General features: G+C 51.5%; 1 protein-coding gene across 7 annotated transcripts in view; it reads left to right on the top strand.

Moving 5' to 3' along the window:
- Nucleotides 1–18,348, top strand: part of NACC2 (NACC family member 2) — a 66,909-nt gene extending 48,561 nt beyond the window's left edge. For all 7 annotated transcript variants that reach the window (XM_054848501.1, XM_054848502.1, XM_054848499.1 and 4 more), the window contains 4 exons: nucleotides 6,173–6,340; nucleotides 9,194–9,299; nucleotides 9,582–9,679; nucleotides 12,698–18,348. In XM_054848501.1, the coding sequence (XP_054704476.1) occupies nucleotides 6,173–6,340; nucleotides 9,194–9,299; nucleotides 9,582–9,679; nucleotides 12,698–13,197 (872 nt within the window). In that variant the 3' untranslated portion in view covers nucleotides 13,198–18,348. The remainder of the gene's footprint in view (nucleotides 1–6,172; nucleotides 6,341–9,193; nucleotides 9,300–9,581; nucleotides 9,680–12,697) is intronic.
- The last annotated feature ends 2,231 nt before the right edge of the window (nucleotides 18,349–20,579 follow it).

Here is a 20,579-nt window from a genome sequence, read left to right as displayed (position 1 = left end):
GCTTGCAGAGGGATGTAGGAAGAGGTGTGTCAGGTCCCACTGGCCTCTGGCCACGTTTGGTGGCCGCAGTGTCACTGCCACTGTCCCCACGTCCGCCTGCTGCTGTGGCAGGCTGGGAGCATCGTGGTAAAATGGCTCCTTATTCTGTAACTAGGTCTGGTCGTGCAGAACATGTGGGCCTTGAGGACACGAGTGAGACTTAATGAGGTTTCTAGCATCTGATCTGAGGAATGCACAACTCCAGAAAATATTAAACAAAAGCAAAGTATTTTTATCCTTGTTAATTACAGCGTCGTGGGCCTGATCTGAAGTGGGTTTCAGCAGGACTTGCAGATGCTCGGCGTTTTTCTGCACTGAACCGCGTTCTTGTCAGTCAGCTTGCTGCTTAGCAGATGCAGTTAATTTAATTTTGACAGGCGCAAGCGAAGTTGCGCGAGGGTCCATCCTCCTCCCCTGCTCCTGCTGCACCGGTTTGCAGAGGAGAGAAAAAATCTTTATGCAGCAAATGGCTGGAATGTAAAGGCTGGACTTGAAAGTTATGAAATCCCGAACTGACAAGAGCACGCTTCATTAAAAATTCATCTAAAATAGCCATTATAGAATAGTTGTGGTAATTAGCTGAGAGAATAGTTTTCTCTCCTGGCCTCTGATTCCTGACAGTAGGATAGAGGGCAAGAAACAACCCAGAATCCGTAACGAGCGGCTCTGGCGCAGCCCGTGCGGCATCCCGAACCGAGCCCGGGAACGACCCGCTGCAACGATGTACGTCGTGGCTCGCCACGCCAGGTAATTGCAGCCGTGAGAGGGTGGCTGGTTCCAGCTGTGGGAATGGTGATCTGATCCTGCGAGGACCAGTGCCGTGCGGTGGCCGGTCTGACACCGTGCTGCGTGCGGGGGATGCTCGCGAGCAAAGAGCTAGTGTTATTTTTAGGAAATGAAGTGGTCAGGAGAGGATGCCCTGTTTATTCCCCAGAGCTCTTTTCCTTTGGCTTTTTGTTGAGGGTTGCAAACAGCCCCACTGCTGGAAGCGCTGCTGCGTGCCGACGGGAGCCGGCCGGCGCCGGCATCGCCCATCCCGGCACGGGGATCGGTGGCGCTGAGCAGCCGGAGGAAGGCAGAGCCCCACGCCGGGGGCGCGCAGCCTCTGGCCTTTTTTGGCATTAAACTTCCAGTCCCTGTTTCCTCACCGTAAAACACAGATGTTTAATTTTAGGCTGGCAGATGTTTCACTCCTGGCTGAGATCTGAAGCGAAGGCGAGATAGGGGTATTTATAAACCAGTAATATTTTTCCTATACTAATTCCAGATTACCTCCCTGTATAAATAGGTCACAAATCAAATCTCTGCATTCCAGTACATTGTTATAAATGTGCTATTTGTAAAACGTAAACCATCCCAGTTGGGACTACATCATATATCTGTCCCACGGTGCGTGCGTGCGTGCGTCCTCTGTGGTGCAGGTTTACGTACGCAAGTAGATGCTGGCGATGCCGGGGCTGCGGTGGGGATGCTATTTTTGGGGTAGTCCCACTGCCAGTGGAAAATAGGCTAATGGGATAAAAATGTTTGTAAAATGCTGCTGTTTGAAAAGAAACTTCTTGCCGTGTAGAGAACAGGGGAGAATTATCCACGTGTTTGCATACGTGGTGACTGGTGGTGGAGGAGATGGAGATGGTTTTGTAGCCATTGTGGTGGACCAGGGCTCGTGACTTGTGGTTCCATGTTGGGGCTCTGTGAATGTTAATGTTTGGGTGAGGGTCCGTCACTCGGGTATTTCGGTATCTCAGAATCCCATTCCTAAACCAGAAATAGCCATTTCTTACCCACGGGAGTATGTTGAAGCTTGTATCAAGTGGTCAAGAGGAGAACCCAGACTGGTAGGAATTGGGTGTTCATGAATAATTTTGAAGCCCTGGTGTTTGGATTGTCAGGAACTAAGGCAATAAGTCAATAGTGGTGCCCGGTGTGTGGCCAGCAATTCCCAGCACTGCCAGACCCTGGGCAGCTTGTTGCCCATCACCCATGAGGGTCAACGGGAGGTCTGTGGGCTCAGCATCTCTGGTCCCAGACACCTTGGGTGGGACATGCAACCATCCCGGCGTCACCAAAACCATCGTGGGCTCAGCAGGAAGGTGGTGTAACAGACCTCTGAGCCAGACGGTACGTTCTGGGGACAAGGAGGCCACGTGCCCCAAGCATCACGCAAAGCCCGGAGCCGTGGAGCACCGGTGGTTCCTGTGACTCCACCTTTCCTCCAAGCACACACTGGTGAGTTGGCTTGAGGTTGCTTCTTCAGCCAGAAAACCCGGGATATTTCCCATTCTGGACCACTTGTTGCCAGCTGCAGCATCCATATAGGTTTGAGATCAAAGTATATATCTGAATAAATAAAATATACCAGTGTTTGGCTGGCAGCTCGCATTGCTTCCTCTGTAATGATTTCCTGCCCCTCTCCGCTAGCTGGTAGGCTCCTTTCTTGGTTGAGAACAAAACTGTATTAAACAATACTTCACATTGTTTGCCCTTTCATTCAAAGGGAAGGAGCCGCTGCCCTCTGAAGATACAAATTAATTAGAAGCGAATACTATCCTGTTCTTCAGAGCATAAAGGCCAAACAGACTGGCTTTCTTTGAAAACATGGGACCAAAGTGTCTCTTGTATCCCGCTTCTTTACATAACCGATTGCTATCTGCTGAATTGAGGTGGCACTGAAAGGCCTAAATCTTCGGTCGTTTTTGTTTAGCATCGTTGAATTTGTGCTAATGCTTTAATGGAAACAAAGTCCAAAAAAATGATTCATGCCCATGTTTAATAAGAGATTTATAGACAGCGAGCCAGCAGGACAGATGCAACCAAAATAGAATAGTGGATTGAGTTACACTTGGTCATTTTAGCCCGAATTTTAGTTTGTTTTGTGAAGTATTTGATTTCACAGGAATAAATGTAAACTTCTTGATGGCTGCATGTGTAGGAAGTGAAATGTCTTCAAAAGCAAAGAATTTCTTCGAGGCAGGATTGTCACCAGCCAGCGCGGCAGCGTTGTCTTCCTGAAAAGCTGCTTTTCTTTCAGGGAGCAGGTTTGACACCGAATCCTTCAACATTTCTGCAGGAAGGTAGCGTGGACATGGTGCTTGTGCTCATCTTTCTCTTGCCCACCTCGTTATTGCTACCTTGGGATCCTGCCCATTATTGCTACCTCGGGATGTTGCCCAGAGAAGCTGTGGTGTCCCTGGCTCCCTGGCAGTGTCCAAGGCCAGGCTGGATGGGGCTTTGGGCAACCTGGGCTGGTGGAGGGTGTCCCTGCCCATGGCAGGGGTGACACTGGATGGGCTTTGAGGTCCCTTCCCACCCAAACCACTCTGGGATTCCATGATCTCTTTGGCTACAAAATTGGTTTTTTTATTGAGCAGTTGCCTGTGGAAAATGGTAGAGCAGGTAGGTTTGTCCTTGTCCACTTGTTTGCCACTTGGATCTTGAAGGTGTTTAATTTCTTCAGTCTTGATGAAGAAGCGGGCAGGAGGAGGGCATGGCTGATAGCCCTTCGAGTCTGAGTTCTGTTCCCATTACAGCAATATTGGGTCACGAGCTGCGACGGCCTTCCCCTGCCTCTGAACTCCGTCCCCTTTGGGGTGTTGATTGCAGCTACTTCCCCTGGAGACCTACAGCCTTTATATCACTTAAAAAATAACTGGACGCCTCTGAGAAAGTTTCTGAGAAGCCGTACCAGCCTGCCCAGCTTCCCTTCAGCAGCTTAACGTCTGCTGGTTTCTAGGTGGCGATGAATATCGTGGGTGCTTTTGACCCGAGTCATTAGTTAAACGTAGAAATTAAATAATAGAAACGCGGTTTTACACAACCTGGGCAGAGCGTTGTGCTTGCGAGGGGTCGCGATGGTTTTCCTGCTCCTGCCGGGCAGCCGAAGCGGTGGCTTCACCGAGAGCCCGGCGTTGTGGAACGCTCGCCCTGACGAGCTGCCTGCAATTAGCAGGACCCCCGTGCGCGGGCATGGCCTCGTCCTCACCTGCCCTGTCGTCCGACAGCTCGGGGACGTGCATTTAGCACAAAAAGCTGTTGCCAAATTCTATTTTACCCCCAAAGGTGAATGATGCTACCTTTTGTAGCTGCTCTTGAGGACCTTGGACGGCCCAGTCTGGTTTCTGGGATTTATCGGCAGAGCGATAGCTCCTACGTGGTGTACGGGATTCTACCTTTTAGGTCAGCCGGTGTGTAACCCGCAGAGGACTCTGCGCGGTGGTGTCCTCCAGACCTGCTGCTTCCTCTGCCCTCGGGATTTGCATTTATTTTGCAGTGACCCTTGTGCTGGAGCCTGCCTGGGCATTGGTTCCCCCGTACCTAACGCCCATCCGCTTTCGATTTGTTTAAGCTGGAAAAAATACTGGTATTTAATAGATACACTCTGCTTATCACTCTTTGAAAGCATCAGGAATATTAGCGGGTCTTTTAGATGCTTCTTCTGCATGAGCAGATGATGACTCCCATCTCCAAGGAGAGGGTGTCTGGGTGCTTGGGAGCGCTGTTAAACGGGGAAACACCGCGGCTGGTGGAAAGTCCGTGTGTCAGAGGGGCTGCACGTCAGCACCACAAAACCCTGCCGCTTTGCATAGATAATCGGGCCGTGATGGCAAGAGGAGTTAGTTTTAAAACATCACGGGAATTCTTCTGCTGCCGTTGGTCCTTACTCACTGAAGGAAACGCTGCTCTGCCGAGGTGCAGCCCCACGAGCAGGAGACATCCTCCTGGTGCTCCATCCGCTCCTGGTGAGAGCGGGGATGCTTCCAGCCCCGCGCCTGCGATAGGACGCCACGGCACCGCACAGCGTCGCGGGTCATGTCCTAGTTAGAACACTGCTCCCATTGTACGGGAGCCATCACCCTTTGGTTACTGCAGCAACAAGTCTGCAAAACTTGTTATTTTATCTAGAGAGTGGAAAAATGTCCCCCCCGAACACCGAAATAATCGCAGGAAAGGACACCTCTTGAGTAGGAGACGTTTTGAGTTCAGAAACGCTAATTGCTGGGATTTTTTTTTCTTCTCTCTGTATTCACAGATATTGAAGCACAGAGCTGGGTTTGATTTTATGCGTGGCATGTGCCACGTTATCAAACAGTTTTGGGAAAAAAGATGGATCATTGTAGAGCTGGGCTGCCGTTCAGAACTGTAACTGCTCCCACCGTGTCCCACCGCAGCTGGAGTTGATTGATGTACACCCGTGTCAGCCTCTTTTGCTGTCAAAAATTGTAATTTTAAGCAAACCTGTGGACTTGCACTGTAAATGTGCTTTAGAAAGTGAATCCTCTGTATGCCCGCAAGACCCAGACTTGCACAGCGCTGGTAGTACAGCTCGGTAGTTTCAGCTTTTCGACGTTAATGGTTGCTGGTGGGCTCCGGGGGTGGTACGTCAGGGCATGAAGTGAAGCCACGGCCGTGTCCCAGCAAAACCTGGTAATTTGGTTTTGAAGCCACAGCTTAATAACATTTTTTGGCTTGTTGGATGGGGGTCTCTCGTTAATGAGAGGAGAAGTTAGCCTGCGAAAGGCAGAGTAAGAGAAGGTGCTTCAGGAGGTGAGTTGGAGCTTGCGGGAGGTGGCTGGTGGGTACCGTCCTCGGAGGAGTAATGGTGACCTTTCTCAGTGCAGGGGGTATCTGCAGAGTCTGACTTTTAACTTCAGAAGGAAAAAAAAAAAACATCGAGAGAAGTAGTTATGGAACTGATGCAGGTATTTATCAAACTTGGGCAATTTATTGCCTGTTTTAGAAACCCCTGGTGAAGTCATCTGCCGTTCTTCTGGGAGTGTTTGGGGAAGCCGGCTCCGTATGCTGCGTTTCTAGAACGATGCCAGCTGTGCAGAGTTGCCCGTTTTCATAAATGATTAACTTAGGAAAAGTTAAAGCGTAATTAGATTCCAAGAATCCCTCTGCAGAACCCGAACACGCCTACAAGACTCCTGTGGTGGGTGGTGGGGGAGAGCCAGGGATCTTTCCCTGCTGTCAGGTGGCATCTGCCCTGCGGCCGATAGCCCTGGCGAATGGTGGTGCTTCTGGAGGGAGGAATATTTCCAAGAGCTACGTGAAAAAGTCAAAATCTGGCCTTCTGTTAATGTTGTGCCTGCATAATAAACTGTTTTAATGGTTTTCCCTTTTAATTTTTAAGTTGCTCAAGAGAAGCCGGAGCAGATCCCACTGGAGAACCGCTCCTGTGTCCTCATACGACGGGATCTAGTTGCTCTCCCAGCCAGTCTTATCAGTCAAATTGGGTACCGTTGCCACCCAAAACTCTACTCAGAGGGAGATCCTGGAGAAAAACTTGAGCTCGTTGCAGGTAAGGAAGGGACAGCTTTTCTTTGCTCGAGAATGCCTGGGATCACGGATGTTTGCCACCTTGAAATGGGTTCTTCATCTTGTACCGTTGCTGGAGTCGCACATCCTGTGTGCCCTTGCTGTGTCTTTCTGGATTATTCATCGCCAATCATCTTTTAAAAAGTTCTAAGTTTCCTTTAATTTGCTGATAGAAAAATGTGTCATTAACAGGATTTATTCAATTGAATTAATTTAGCATTTTAATTGAATTCTCCAGCTTGTGTTCTTCCTGATTGGTGTGGGCTGCATCGCAATTGTGTTTTGATTTAGATGCACAGATCTAAAAAAACCAAACCAAAAAACCCATTGCATTATAAGATTTACAAAGCAATGGAGGTAAAATTTGTGTCAGCAAGCAAGCTTTGAAAAACCTGTAAAAGGTGTTGGTTTTTTTTCTTTTTTTAAATTGGGGGTGTTACTATGAAACGCTGCAGTAGGAAGGAAGAGAAGGAATTGGGTTTGGTCCTTTCTTCTATCTTTATTTTCATTTGGGGGGGAATTTACAATATCAGGAGAATTCACTACTCTGCGCAGGATTTATGGCCAACTTGAGGTGGAAGATGGTCCGTTCAGCTTTTAATGATGCTGGTGTCGTAGAGCTGGATGAAGAGTGAAATCCAGTAACCGTGCCAGCCTGCAGCCCGGGTACCTGAGTGCTGCGCAGAAAACAGATGTTTAATTGGGGTGTCCAGATCAAATTCCAGTTTAAATAATTATATTCTGCTTTTATAAGTTCCCCCCAGCTTCTCTTTGCTGCAGTAGTCCTCTCAGCTTGTAGCTTGTGCTGTCGTGAAGTTTTTTCCCTTGGACGTAGCTACGTTTAGATGAAGCGATCTTTGCACCACTGCCCGTACCCGCTGCCCGGGCAAGGAGCTCTAATTAATACCGGTAAAGCCCTTAGTACAAAAAGGACACGTGGCAGTGCAGTCAATCCAAATCAGTTGCCTTTTCTTTCTGGTCATTTATCTCTTGGTGAGTAGCATGATTTTATTTTCAGTCTGTAGAAGGAATGTGGATTTCAGAGGATGCCCAGAAAGGTTTCCGTCAGATCAAGGATGGGTCTTTGACGGAAGGCAGGAGTAAAACCACACGCTGTAACACAGCGTACAACCACAAGTATTTATTTTCTATCTGGAATATTCATTTCGTACCCATTTACATTTTATGTGAGACTTCTTAAAACCATCAAGTGGTGCAGGTTATTTTCACAGTGAGAGCTGCAAATTGGCTTGAGGCAGCTCTGCTTGATTTACATTTTTCAATCTGGAAAAAAAGTAGATTAATATCTCTAACCGATAGTGGCTGCCTCGGTTATTTTGTATTTATTAAAGTGAAGTTACCCTCGGTAGCGTCTGGTGTTGCCTCTGATGGCTTATCTCTCAAAATAGCGCTGCCAAAGAAAGGCTCCGCAGCTAATTGCTGTTTCCAGCCTGGCGAGTCCTGGGGCAGAGCTTGACCCCGGAGCACGCGGGAGGATCCTGCAGCAAAAGTTTTCCTCAACTCTCCATTCAGAGTATTTTCCTTTTGTCTCCAATTTTTTGTGCCAAAATTGATTCTGCAAACTTCAGCAGCTCTCTCCGAGAGCGTCTTCAGCAAGCCTTGCAGTCACCGTAGTACATCTGACGGACAGGTACCGCGCGTGGAGCATGGCGAGAAGCAGGACCGCTCACATCTGGAGTGACGCTTGCTCTTTTCTGGGGCAGAGCCGGTGCCTGGGCTGCCCGCGGCAGCGGGGAAAGTGCAGGCAGCTGCCTGTCCTGGGGAGAGGGTCGGGCTCGGGGAGGTGCTGGGCGCCTGCCCCGGCGCAGCCCGTCGGCGTGGGCTGCTCTGCAGCTCTGTCTTCGTCCGGAAGATGAGGGACAGTCATCTGTAGGCTTTCCTGGAAATCCAGGAGGTAATTTCATTTCTCCAATAGATGCTTTTGTATCTTGAGAACAGAGCGTATTCTGGATCCAGATACAACCCATTATTTATTCTTAATTAAAAGCAAATACCAAAACCCTCTCGTGTAACGGTAAGCTTGAAAAATAGGCTAACCTCTCCCTGCATGCCAGTGCTGAGGCTGCAACGGTTTGGTCTGTGTGAGCTACGTGCAAAGTCAAAGTGTTTGATAAGAAACCTGCTACAAAGCGCTGCCAAACCCCTAGACGTGTGAAGCCGCTTTGGCAGGGGCTCCGCGTTCTGCTGGAGAACATCCGTAAAGGCAGGGTATTTCAAAGTCAGCAGTTCCTGTGCGTTACAAGGAAAATTCCCTGCTCTCCAGGGAATCAAGAGGTGATGGGCTGGGGTTTTTGGAAACAGGTCTGTAGTGTAACCGAGTACCTTTTCTGCGCTAGACGGGGTTTTTTTCCTTTCTTTCTAGTTATACGTTCTACAGTCCTTCACTTGAGAAAAGAAAAGGCCAAATGGATTGGGGTTTTCTTCCTTCAGAAAGAATAAATAATCTGATCAGTACATATAAAATCACAGAATAAAGCCTTGCACTGTGTGTCTTTGGAAAAAAAAAAAAAAAAAAAAGAGTCCTTTCATTTCGTTTCCATAGACTTCCTTTCTGTATGGATAAAATTAGGAATTATTATTACCCGGGACTTGCCGAGGCCCTGACGGACCGCGATAACCATCCCTGCTAGGCTTTTCCAAAAACTCCTGCTCTCCTTGTCGGGTTTTCGTAGCAGCACGTGAAGCGCCCGCTCCCTCCGTGTCACACCGAGTCAGGGCGACTGGCGCAGGAGCAGCAGTGTGGTGGTGGCTCGGAGGCGATGCTGCCAGCGAGACAAGGGTTTAATTCTGAATTCTCCCTCTCCGGCCCTTCCAGGCTCAGGTGTTTACATCACCCGGGGGCAGCTGATGAATTGCCACTTATGTGCTGGTGTCAAACACAAGGTCCTTCTGAGACGTCTTCTGGCCACCTTCTTTGATCGGTACGTCCTCTTGCTCTTTGCGCTCTCCCAAGAGATTCGGTTTATTTTCCGGTGTTTTAACCGTGTTAACAGATAACGTGTCGTGAGCGCTTCATCCTCTCTGTATGCTGCACTGTGCTTTTTCTCGATGATGCTTGAACACGAGCACCAGGTTTTCCAATTCCTTGCCTTAAAATCGTGTAGCGCGATGATGCCTCCGTAAGGACCTACGGGGAAGAGGACGAGGCAGCGGTGGTCCCCTGGACTCCCCGGTGTAAGGATCTTCCTTTGCCTTTCTTGCAGGAACACGCTTGCCAACAGCTGCGGAACTGGAATCCGGTCCTCCACGAGCGATCCCAGCAGGAAGCCCCTGGACAGCAGGGTTCTTAATGCAGTCAAATGTAAGGAAAGAGATTTATTGCTGCTCTGTTGGAACAGCATGCCGTGAGCAAAGCCCAAACCTAAGCAGGGAAAGCCATCTCCGTTGCGTAATATGGGAACTATATATGTTGAAATTAGATTATAGGAAAATTAATTTATTTTGCATCATTTTTGAGGGGGCTGACGTCAATATTTTTTTTATTTGTTTGGTGGTATCTTAATATAAAACATTATTGCTATTTGACTTTTACTGTATTTCAAAGCACTGATTTTGCAGTTAATTATTTTATTGATAGGTGCTCTAAGAAGGAAATTGAAATTATGGTTTTGGCAACATTCAGAGCTTGGTACCACTGAAACAGGCCGTCCCTGTGGGCTGGCTTTTATGCCCTGGGGCTCCAGCTCCCATTCGGGTTCAGCTGAGTGCAGGGCTCTGCCAAATGCAGGAGCAGAGCCTAGAGCTCCAGTCCATCTCCCAAAGACACCCTTGGTGCATCTCTCGGAGGTGCTTGTCCCGCGGTGCCCAGACCGTGTCGGTGCCTGACAGCAGCCGTGCTTTTCGGTGCTTTTTGGGGCTGTTGGTCTTCAGCAGTAAATGTGTCCCCGGGAATCAGGGAATCTGCTGGCTGCTTCAGCCCCGGTAGCGTGGGAGGGTCTGCTCCACGTCTGGCTGGTGGCCTTTCTGGGGGGTTTGCAGTCTGTGATGGTCTGAGGGCTGGAGCAGCTCTGCTATGGAGACAGGCTGAGAGAGTTGGGCTGGTTCAGCCTGGAGAAGAGAAGGCTCCAGGGAGACCTTAGAGCCCCTTCCAGTCCCTGCAGGGGCTCCAGGAAAGCTGGAGAGGGGCTGGTGCCAAGGGCAGGGAGTGACAGGCCAAGGGGAATGGCCTGAAGCTGCAGGAGGGGAGATGGAGATGGGATGTGAGGCAGAAATCCTTCCCTGTGAGGGGGCTGAGGCCCTGGCACAGGGTGCCCAGAGAAGCTGTGGCTGCCCCTGGCTCCCTGGCAGTGTTCAAGGCCAGGTTGGATGGGGCTTTGGGCAACCTGGGCTGGTGGAGGGTGTCCCTGCCCATGGCAGGGGGGTGGAACCAGATGGGCTGGGAGGTCCCTTCCCACCCAAACCACTCTGGGATTCTATTTCCTTGAATATATTTTGTAAACTTCTTTTTTTAAAAAAAAAAAATCCAAAACCGTAAAATGGGAGCCCTGCTGCAAATAATTGCCTTTTTAAAAGACTGCATAAAGCAGCAGGAGCTTTTGTTTTTAACATCTGCGCTCCACGCAAAGTTCTGCGTTGTGCCGCGCGGCTCCGCGAGTCGGGTCGGTCTGTCTGTAGAGCTGCTGAGCTCCGTCTCGGAGCTGGGGGTACAAAAGGTTCAGCTGTTTCACAGCCCTTCTGCTGTCCCGCAGGTAAGACCCCCCCGCGTTTGCGGGATTACACAGCGCCCTAACGTTAGCCAGGGCCGGGATGTGCAGGACTACCTGCTTCCCCGTCCACGTTTCTGCCCGGCGCCTGGTCTTTGTACGAGAAAAGGAGAGGTTTGTCACTTCCATCCAGGTAGTTTGTTTATTTATGGCAGGCACCAGAAGCCAATGGTTCGGTATTTGGCTCTTGCAGTCGCCCTTGAGTAGAAGGAGCGTGCTGCGGGACAAAAGGTGCGCGCTGGTGCGTGAGGACCTGGGTGGCGTAGGAAACCCTGATGGGGTAGTGCAGCGAAGCCTGTTTACTGCGGGCTTGATAAACAGTGGAAAGCAACGTGTCCTCTCACCCTCGCTGGATTCTGGATAGTAAATCTCTGTGTAAATATTATTGCACTGGAAAATGAAACTGTAAGCAATTTTTTTTTAAATTATTTTTTTATTTTTAAGATTTGGAAGATAAATCTTTCCTTTCCCTAATTGTTGCTGTTCTGAACTCCAGGGGCCTTCCAGCCACCCTCTGAGATCTGCCGCATGTGGAGAAAAGGGCTAAGATGGCAGATGTTCAACACATAAAGACAAAATCACTAGACTGTGCCGTTGGTGCTTGCTCATAGCTTGTGCATGGCGCTCTCCTGAGACAGCTGCCCTGTTAGCAGCTTCATCCCGGAGAGCCCTGGGTCTGGACCTTCCAGCCTTGGTCCTTGCTGAGGCTTGCAGAGAGTTTCAGGGGTTGGAAAGGCATCGCTGCCCAGTGGCAGTGCCTACGACACGCTGTCATGTTTCAGGGCATAAGATGACTTCTAGCTGCCCAAATTTTACAGAGGAATACCCTGTGCACAAGTTTTAGTTGATAATGACGCACCATGGCGGTGTGATGATGTTGCTCCATAACGTCAGGTGCTTGGCCCCCGTAGAGGAGCAGGGCGGCAGTCGAGGCGTTGCTGGGCTTCCGCAGGGTCCGTGCCAGCTGATGCGGGAGGGATGATGTGGTGGTGGGATGACGTGGTGGTGGGATGTTGGAGCGGCCACCCTGGGCAGGCCAGAGGTCCGTGCGGCGCTGGCTGGCCCCGCGGTGGCCGGCACGAGGTGTAGGGCAGGCAGAGGACGGTCCTTTGGGCAATCTGCTCTGCTCGGTCAGGAGCAGCTCCGGCGTTTTCCATCCCCGCAGCTGTGCCTGCACCACCGTGGTTTTAAGAGCCAGTGATGGATCTACTGGTGAGGAGTTTGTGTTGACTCTTTCTGGGTCCATCTCTGCTTTTGGCCATCCAGCGTGCTGCGGCCGTGGGTGCTGCGCTCCGGCTGGAGGCTGGAGCCTCCGGGGCTCGCCGGGTCCCCGGGGAGTGAGTGGTCTTCTCCAGCCCCCTTCCCCGTGCCGCCTGGGGTTTTTATGCCTTCTGGTTTTCTCTCTTGTTGGTTGTGCCTGTCTCGAGCTGAGGAGACCTCGTCTGTAAGTCTCTCCTTGCGAGAGCTCTGGCCCGTGGGTGAACCTCCGCTCCCTGGCATCTGCCCGTGCTGGGTCTTGCGGCAGATCTCCAGGACAGGGCAGAGGCTGTGGTCACGCAGCCGCCTTCGTATTGCTTTCTCTGAATCCTCAGCTGTATGTATCCCTGTCTTTGCAGTGTATTGTCAGAATTTTGCCCCGAGCTTTAAGGAAAGCGAGATGAATGTTATAGCAGCCGATATGTGCACCAACGCCCGCCGGGTCCGCAAGCGCTGGCTGCCGAAGATTAAGTCCATGCTGCCGGAAGGGATGGAGATGTACCGCACGGTCATGGGCTCCACCACAAACAGTGTCCCCCTGGATCCTGAATTCCAGCCCAACACTGCTCAGGTCTTTGAGCAGCGAATCTATGCAGAAAGGAGGAGCGATTCGGGAACTATAGTAGCCTTGAGAACTAACACAGTGAACGTAGAGCTGAGCAATGGATCCAACCAGTCCTTCGAACAGAACGAGGATGCCGAAGGGGCTGGCTCTGTGATACAGGAGGCAGCTGCCACAGATGCTATGGCATCGGATACCCAAAGCACTCCGCAACCTTTTGAACAAGGTTCGGGCTCCTCCAGCCGGCCCGAAACTCCCGTGAGAAGACAAGATGGTACTTACGGAGGGACTTTATAAAGAGAGCAAACGTTTCGTGACCTATAAGGGATCTGTAATACTAAAGCTGCTTGCATGCATTACTAATACAAAACAAAAAATGTGATCAAGCCACTTACCTACTGAACTGCTACTGTTGCCTGAAAAAAATGTGATTTTTATTCTGCTTGTATTTAAAATTTATGAAGGAAATAATCGCATTCGTTATACTGTAAACGACTAGGTCTGTGGCGACCTACTTAAAAAAAAAAATATTGGGCTCCTTTTTTGATATTCCTGAGGTTAGTCTATAAGATTGTAGCTTATTCTTTTTTTTTTTCTTTTCTTTTTTTTTTTTTTAATTTTAAGAAGGGGAGGAGAAAAGCTAGCCACCCCCCCCCCCCAACCACCACCACCCCCCATCATCACCACCCCATCCATTACTCAGCTCAGAAGTAAAGCCATCGTTAACCTTGTCCTCTAAAGAAAGTTTTACCGTCACTTAACAGGAAAGCAAGGTGCGTTAGGGTGCAGGTGCTGTGACTGGCGACGTTTGTCTCTAGCAGGAGGGCTCGAGCCAAGTGGGACAGGGTGGGGGAAATCATTAAAGGCTTCTGGTGTCGGAGGGAGCCCCTTGCCGTGGGTGCTGCGGGGCTGGGTGCCGCGGTGCCCGGCCGCTGCCGGAGGCTGGCGGGGGCTCGGTGCCATTGTCTCGGGGATTTTTATCCGGTTCCCCGGAGCAGGGATGGTTCCGTGGGAGTTCAGGCTTGCACGTGTCGGGAGGACTGCGTGGGATGCAGGTGGAGAACCTGGCTGGTGTCGTGGTTGTTGTCGGGTTTTTTTTCCCCAAAACGGCTGGGGTTTGGGTTTGGTTTCTCTCTCTCTCTCTCTCTCCCTCCGAGCGATTCCTTTTCATTCGCTTCTCCTTGCTCGCACCTTCACGTCACCCGCTTCTCGGGCGAATGGGCTCGCGTCACCGCGCTGCACCCCGCTGCCTCGGGGCGTGCGGGAGGGCGAACCGAGTCTGAGGGCCACCTCCTGGGGGGGGAGTAGCCCCCCTCAGCTGCCCGCAAAGGGCTGCGGAGTTCTCGCTCCGAAGGGCATGGAGCTGGGAGCTCTCAGTGTCGGCTCCTGGCAGCATCCGCACCCGAGCCAGAGCGGGGCCGGCTGGGCTCTCCTGATTTTAATAATTGGGAGTGTATTGGATGCAAAAAAGTTTAAGGAAAAAATAAATCCGCTTTGTGCCCTTCTGTAAAGAGGTTTTGGGGAGAAGGAAGCGTTTCGCCTCTTGCTAACGCTCCGGACAGGCCCTTCTGGTGAAAAGCCCAGTGTGAGTTACTTCCTGGGGGTTTTCTGTTGAAAGCTGACGTCCCCGGGCTGTGTTGGCTTTGGTGGCCCCGGCTGGGTGGTGCAGGATGGGACCCGCAGGTGCCCCTGGAGCCTGGCCAGGCAGCGGGTACAAGCTCAGCCCCCGCACGCCGCCTCCTGCCTGCGTCGGCTCTGCCCGTAGAAACCCCCCAAAGTGACCCCAATCCTTCGTGCAGACCCGGCTCCCGCAGGGTGCAGTCGCTGCCCGTCCCCGGTCGCCGCAGCATCGCCCAGGGTGCTGCCAGGCTGGGTGCGGGCAGGGGGATGCCAGGCGCCCGCGGGGGTGCTGAGGCCGGGGTGCCCCCAAGGGATGGGGGCAGTGACGTGAAAGCCAAGTATGGCTCTTTTTCTTTTCTTTTTTAATTATTATTTTTACTGTGACTAAACAGCCTGCTTTAATGCTATTTGCAGCTTGTTCTTTAACGAGTTTGGGACTATGAACAGGGGCGAGGTGCACCGAGGGGCCCTTCGGTGGCCGTGCTCTTCTTTTCTTTCCTGCTTTGGTTCCTCAATCCAGACGGCGCTTTGCTCAGGGTTTTCTTCCTTCTTTGTATTTCCATTGGGAAAGGGGGAGGGGGCAGAGGATAACCCAACTTTTGGCCATTTGTTTTGTTTTCTTCGATACTTGAAGCAGTTTTTTGCATCGTAATAACAAAGCTGTCCGGAGCTTCGCCTGTTCCACTGCTCCTTGCCCCGAGGAAAAAAAAAAAAAAAAAATCACTGACGGCGTGGTTTCTGCCCCACGTCTCGCACAGCGCGCTGGGTTTTTGGCACGGCTTGGGAGGACCGCGATGCCCCGGCCTGGGTGCCGTGCCGCAGCGGATTGGGGGGGCGGCCGGTGCGGTGAGCCCGGTTTTGGGGAGCAGGGACGAGCGCGGCCGGGGGCTCTATTTGCACTTTACCCACGTCGGCAAACGAAACTCGCACTCTTGCCGAAGCCCGGAGCTCGTCCCCTGCCCGGCGGCACCGTGGGAGGAGGACAAAGCTGAGCGGGGGGACCAGAGGGCTGAGTTTGGGGTGAGCCGCTTCCCCAGCCAGCCGCCCCCGAGGAGAGCGAGCGCCCCAGCTCCCTTGGCCCTGGGGGTGTCCCCGTCCCCCCGGGAGCGGCTGCTGGGGGACCAGCTCCGGGGCAGCTCGGCCGGGCTGGCGGCGCTCGGAGGGGGGGGGTGGTCAGGTTTGGCCGAGGACAACACCCCCCCCCCCCGATCCCTCTTCACCTCCCCAAAAGTTTGGGTTTGCCAAAAGTTTGAGGCAAGCCGGGAGAGCGGGTCCGGGCGCTGGAGATCAGAAGTCGTCCCTTGTGCGTGTGTCTGTGCGCGGATGCGTGGGTGTGCCTGTGCACATATATATCTATATATCTATACATGTTCTAAGGATACTGCGAAGGATTCCTCCTCCTTTTTGGCACTTGCTGGGGTTTGGCGAGCAGGCCGAGCCCTCCAGCCGGGGTTCGCACTTGGCTGTAGGTATTAATTAGGTATTAATTCTGGACCAAACCCGCGCCCAGAGAGACGGCCCTGGCCGGGGGGGCCACCCCGGGGGGCAGCAGCAGAAGTACTTGAATGGCTTAGGACAGAGAGTCTGAAGAGAGTCAAGTTGCACAGTGAAAATATATATTTTTATACCTAGCACAACTTCCTGTATATTTTTGGGGTTTTTTCCTTTCTTTTTTTTTTCTTTCCTTTTTTTTTTTTTTGTTTGATTTGGGTTTGTTTGTTTTATTAATTATTATTATTAGGAAGGCAAACTTCTAAAATGTGAAGGGTGATGGGTTTTTCCTTATCTGGTAGATGAGGGCAAGCATTTTGCACTAATGTTTCCTGTGTGTGGAGGATTAATGATATGTTTGAAAATGTTATATGGTAATGATTGTATTCTTCTGAAAACAAAAAAAAAAACCAAAAAAAAACCACAAAAAAAAAGCAACCCCTTTAAAATACTGAATGTAAGGTGGGAACAGAGCAGTCCATCGATTGTATGCGGCTTTCCTGAGTGCCTTAGAATTTTTTGATCATTTTTTTCCAAGGAAAACAGACTAAGAAGATCAGATCATAACCGACTCCTTCCTCCTCTTTGTTTACGACACTATTTTAAATTATAGAATTTGGGGCTGCTTTATAATGTGAATAGGAAACTGCATTCATCTAGGTCTGATAGTGTAAAATCAAAGCATCAGTATTTATGGTATGTCTGCACCTTTATTCTTATGCTTGACTATTAGCAATATTACATGTATATTATATATCTAAAGTTATACCAAGCACCTTTAAAGAAAACGGAGTGTAAGCATACAAGTTACCTGCAGCTGCCATATAGTGTAGAAGCCAGCCCCTCTCCTCCTCGTTAGCGCCAATTAACACCATCCCCAGAGCTGCTGCTTTGCGGAAGGGCTGCATGACCTTCTGCCGCACCGCGGTCCCACCGCTCGGCGTCCCGCGGGTCCAGCTTTGGCCGGGGGTCACGGTGACCCCCCCGGTGTCCCAACGGGCCCGTGACCCTTCCACGCTGGTCGCGGCGACGCCGGCGCAGGCTCGGCAGGAGGGACGGGGACGGTGTTGCCGCGTTGCCGGCAGAAGATGGGGAGCGGGTCCTTTTTGCCATCTTGATGGTTTAATTCTTTAACTGTGGTTTCACCCTAGAAATCCCCCCCAGGGGTGCCGGGGAGCCCGGTCGCGGGTGGCAGGCACCGGGGTTCCCCTCCTCCGGCCCAGGGAGGGGTTCAACCCGACCCAGCCCCCCCAAAACTGGAATCGCCCATGGCTTAACCGGCGTTGGAGGGGAGCGGAGCATCCTGGCCGCGGTGCTGTGCAGGGGGCTGCCGCCTCCCCTCAGCCCCTCGCCCCCGGGGTTTTGCTGAGATCGCTTGGTTTTCTGGAAATCGCGAGTGGGGAGGGGGCGTACGCCCCGATAATGGGGAGGGGGGCACGACCCAGAGGAGCCCCGGCAGTGAACCCCCGCCGCCACGTTGCCGGCCCGCGGCCATCTCGGGCGTCAACTGCCCTTCCGAGCGTTCCCGCCGGCCGCACCGGCCGTGCCGGCAACCAGCGAGCCCCGAGCGTGCTGCCTGGCACCGGGAGCCGGCGGGGTGGGAGGGAAGGGAACGGGGGGACCCCCCCCTACCCCCCTCGGCCCCGCTCCCCAGGGGTGGGGGGCTGACGTCTAACGCACTCACATTGGAAACCCCTCAACGCCTCCGATGAGTTTCTTCCACTGTTAAGCGTTTTGCACACAAAATTGTGATTTTTATGTCAAGGTAAAAGCCAAAACTTGCAATACTATTTTTAGCAGACAAAAATAAATAAATAAATAATAAATAAATAAAACAACTGAGTATAAATGTATAAATATTTTTGACTTGAACATTTGGATGGCACTTGATTCAAATAGAACATTAATCCTTTGGACAGAATGTTTGGGAAAAAAGGACTTAAAGTACAAGGTTGTTTTTAAAGCGTCTTCATAGGGTATTAAGTAGTACTGTAATTCATGACTGTTAAAAATACTTTCTGTGCTGTAAGGAAATCTCACAGTACCACTGAATTATGTTCCTCAACTGTCTCAGCCACGAACGATGCTAGCTTCTTTTTTTTTTTTTTTTATCGTGCATTATTCACTAGTATTTATGTGCTCTTACTCTGTATAGTTAAGACTGTTATTTTGTAGCCATGGCTGACATGATATATCAGTAACTAAAAAAAAAAAAAAAAAGAGAGAGAAAAGATTAAGACCCCCCCGAGTTGGAACTGTGCTCATAGCTGTTTTCATATGATGAAAAATCCATTTAAAAAAAAAAAAAACAAACCTCAATGTGATCATTAATTGTAAAACGCTTTGTAAAATTCACATTTACAAAATAATAAAGTAAATTACAATTAAAAGCTTTTCTTTGCTCTGTTTTCTTTCTTTCTGGGTCCTGGGTGTTGCTGATCGGAAGCGGGTGTTATTGGTGCTGAAGGGGCTCCGCGTCCCCGCGCTGCCCCGAAGGACCAGGCGCCACTTCGGGGTGCGGGACGAACCCCAACCTTGGCCAACTGAATGGTTTTGCCCAAATTTTGGGGTTTTTGGAGGTGTCTGCCCTGGGCTCTCCCCCCACCTCACCTGAGCTGGCTTGGGCGTCTTCGGGCTTTTTTTTTCCTGGACGCTTCACACGTTCTCTCCTTCTCCTTCCTGCGCTCACTTTATTTATTAGTATTTTTTTCAAATTGACTTCACAGCCCCCCGAATTGGCGCTCGGGCGCCTGGCCAGGGAGCAGGGCCGAGGAGGGAGGATGCAGCGTCAGCCCGACCCGCCGCCGCCCCGCTCCGCTGAGCCCTTTCTGCCTCTTCATCAGGGGAAAACCTTAACCGGGCTCCGAAAATACAGGCAGGTAAATGATTCTGTCGGGGGCAGCTCTGCCAGCCGGCTCCCCCCACACCCCCGCTGGGCAGCCCCGCTTCCAGGGTGGGAGTCAGCACCCAGCCCCACAGACTCCTGTGATGAGTTTGCCAGGCCTCGGCGCAGGATGAGGATGCTCCGTGCTGCCGGGGGGGGGGTCCGAGGCACCGACGTGGACGTGGAGGATGCTCCCCAGCCCTGCTCCGGGATGGGGTTGTTGTGAGGGTTGACGTTGTCTTTGGGATGGGGAGGGGGGGAAGAGGGTTGCAAAGCCCCCGGCAAACCCAAAGAGCCCGAGGTGCCCTTGCAGGGCGGGCGGAGCGGGGTGCAAGGGACCCCCCCAAGCTGGAAGGGAGGGCTGGGGGCGTCGGGGCGGCCGGGAGCAGGGCTGGCTGCAAGGGTGGTAATTCTGCTCTCCGTAATTTTAGTCTTTTTTTTTTTTCCCCAACCCAATTGGCCATAAAATTGCTGAGAAGCTACATTTCCTCTGCTTAGGAGAAAAAAAAAAAGAAAAAAAAAGTGCCCAAAACCACTTGCATTTGGGGTTTCATTTAATCTCATCTCACTGAAAGGAAAAACACAGAAACTTGGATGCTCGTGCACGGCACATACCGCCGTGTTATATAAACCATTTCAAACTGATTTATTCTAAATGAGTTGTTATAATCAGAATTTTCCTTATGAGCAGCTTTCTTGCAAACGTCAGTATTTCAGAAAAAAAACCATCACACGACCGCTCCAATATTTCAAACTGATTACTTATAAACACCATTTCTAAAATTAGGTCTTTGGTGTGCGGTATTGTCAGAGTGGGTGTATTATGATCTGCAGAGAGTATAAAAAGATAAATGAGTTATTTAACCAAGTAAACGACGTTGCTGTAGAAATGTGCAGAGAGAAGGAGCGCGGGGGGGGGGGGGCACAGGACCGCGCCGTAACGTCCCTCGCACTGCGGCAGCCGAGAGTGGCCGGCACGGCGTGCGGGGAAACCGGTGGAGCAAACGCGGGGCGGACGGAGAAAGGGGTTTGTTTTTTTTTTTTTCTTCGTGTTAATGTCACTATTTTTGTTGCCGTTGTTATAAAACGGCCGGTCCCCCTCTGTCCGGTGCGGGGCCGTGATTGCGGCAGCACCCTCCGGGTGAGAGGGAGGAGGCTGAGCCACGGGGCGATGGGTGCACCCATGGGTGCACTCTTCCCCAGGGCATTAAAAGATGAGCGCTTTTGGTGCTGGCTGGGATCGCAGCTGATTCCCCAGAGGTAACTCTTGAGTTTTCAAGACTTGACCCCTCTTCATTTTCTCGGGATCTGCTCCGGCAGAAGAGACGCCAGAGCACCGCACCCACTCAAACTCTCTGAATTTGGCTCTTTACCTCCACCTCGGCTGGTTTTTGGCCCCGGGGGTGTCTCAGGGCTGCCCTGGGTGCAGGTTGTCCCCGCTGCAGCCCCCAGGGACACAGCCAGCCCCGGGGCGGCAGGGACACCGCACCCCCTGCGTGGCCGGCGGGGAAAATACAGCCAGGTCCCTCGCGGTGCCCAGCGGCTCCCTCCTCCTCCTCCTCCTCCTCCCGGGAAAAAAGCCCAAACTGAGTGAAAGCTCTTCCGTTTGTTGTAATCCCCACTGGGCTGCAGATTTAGGCTGCTTTTTGATATTTTGATAGTTTATCTTTTCCAGCTCTGCTCT

This window comes from Grus americana, chromosome 20 (genome assembly GCF_028858705.1).
Source record: "Grus americana isolate bGruAme1 chromosome 20, bGruAme1.mat, whole genome shotgun sequence".
Classification (NCBI taxonomy): Eukaryota; Metazoa; Chordata; class Aves; order Gruiformes; family Gruidae; genus Grus; species Grus americana.
This window is presented reverse-complemented; position numbering and strand designations above follow the sequence as displayed.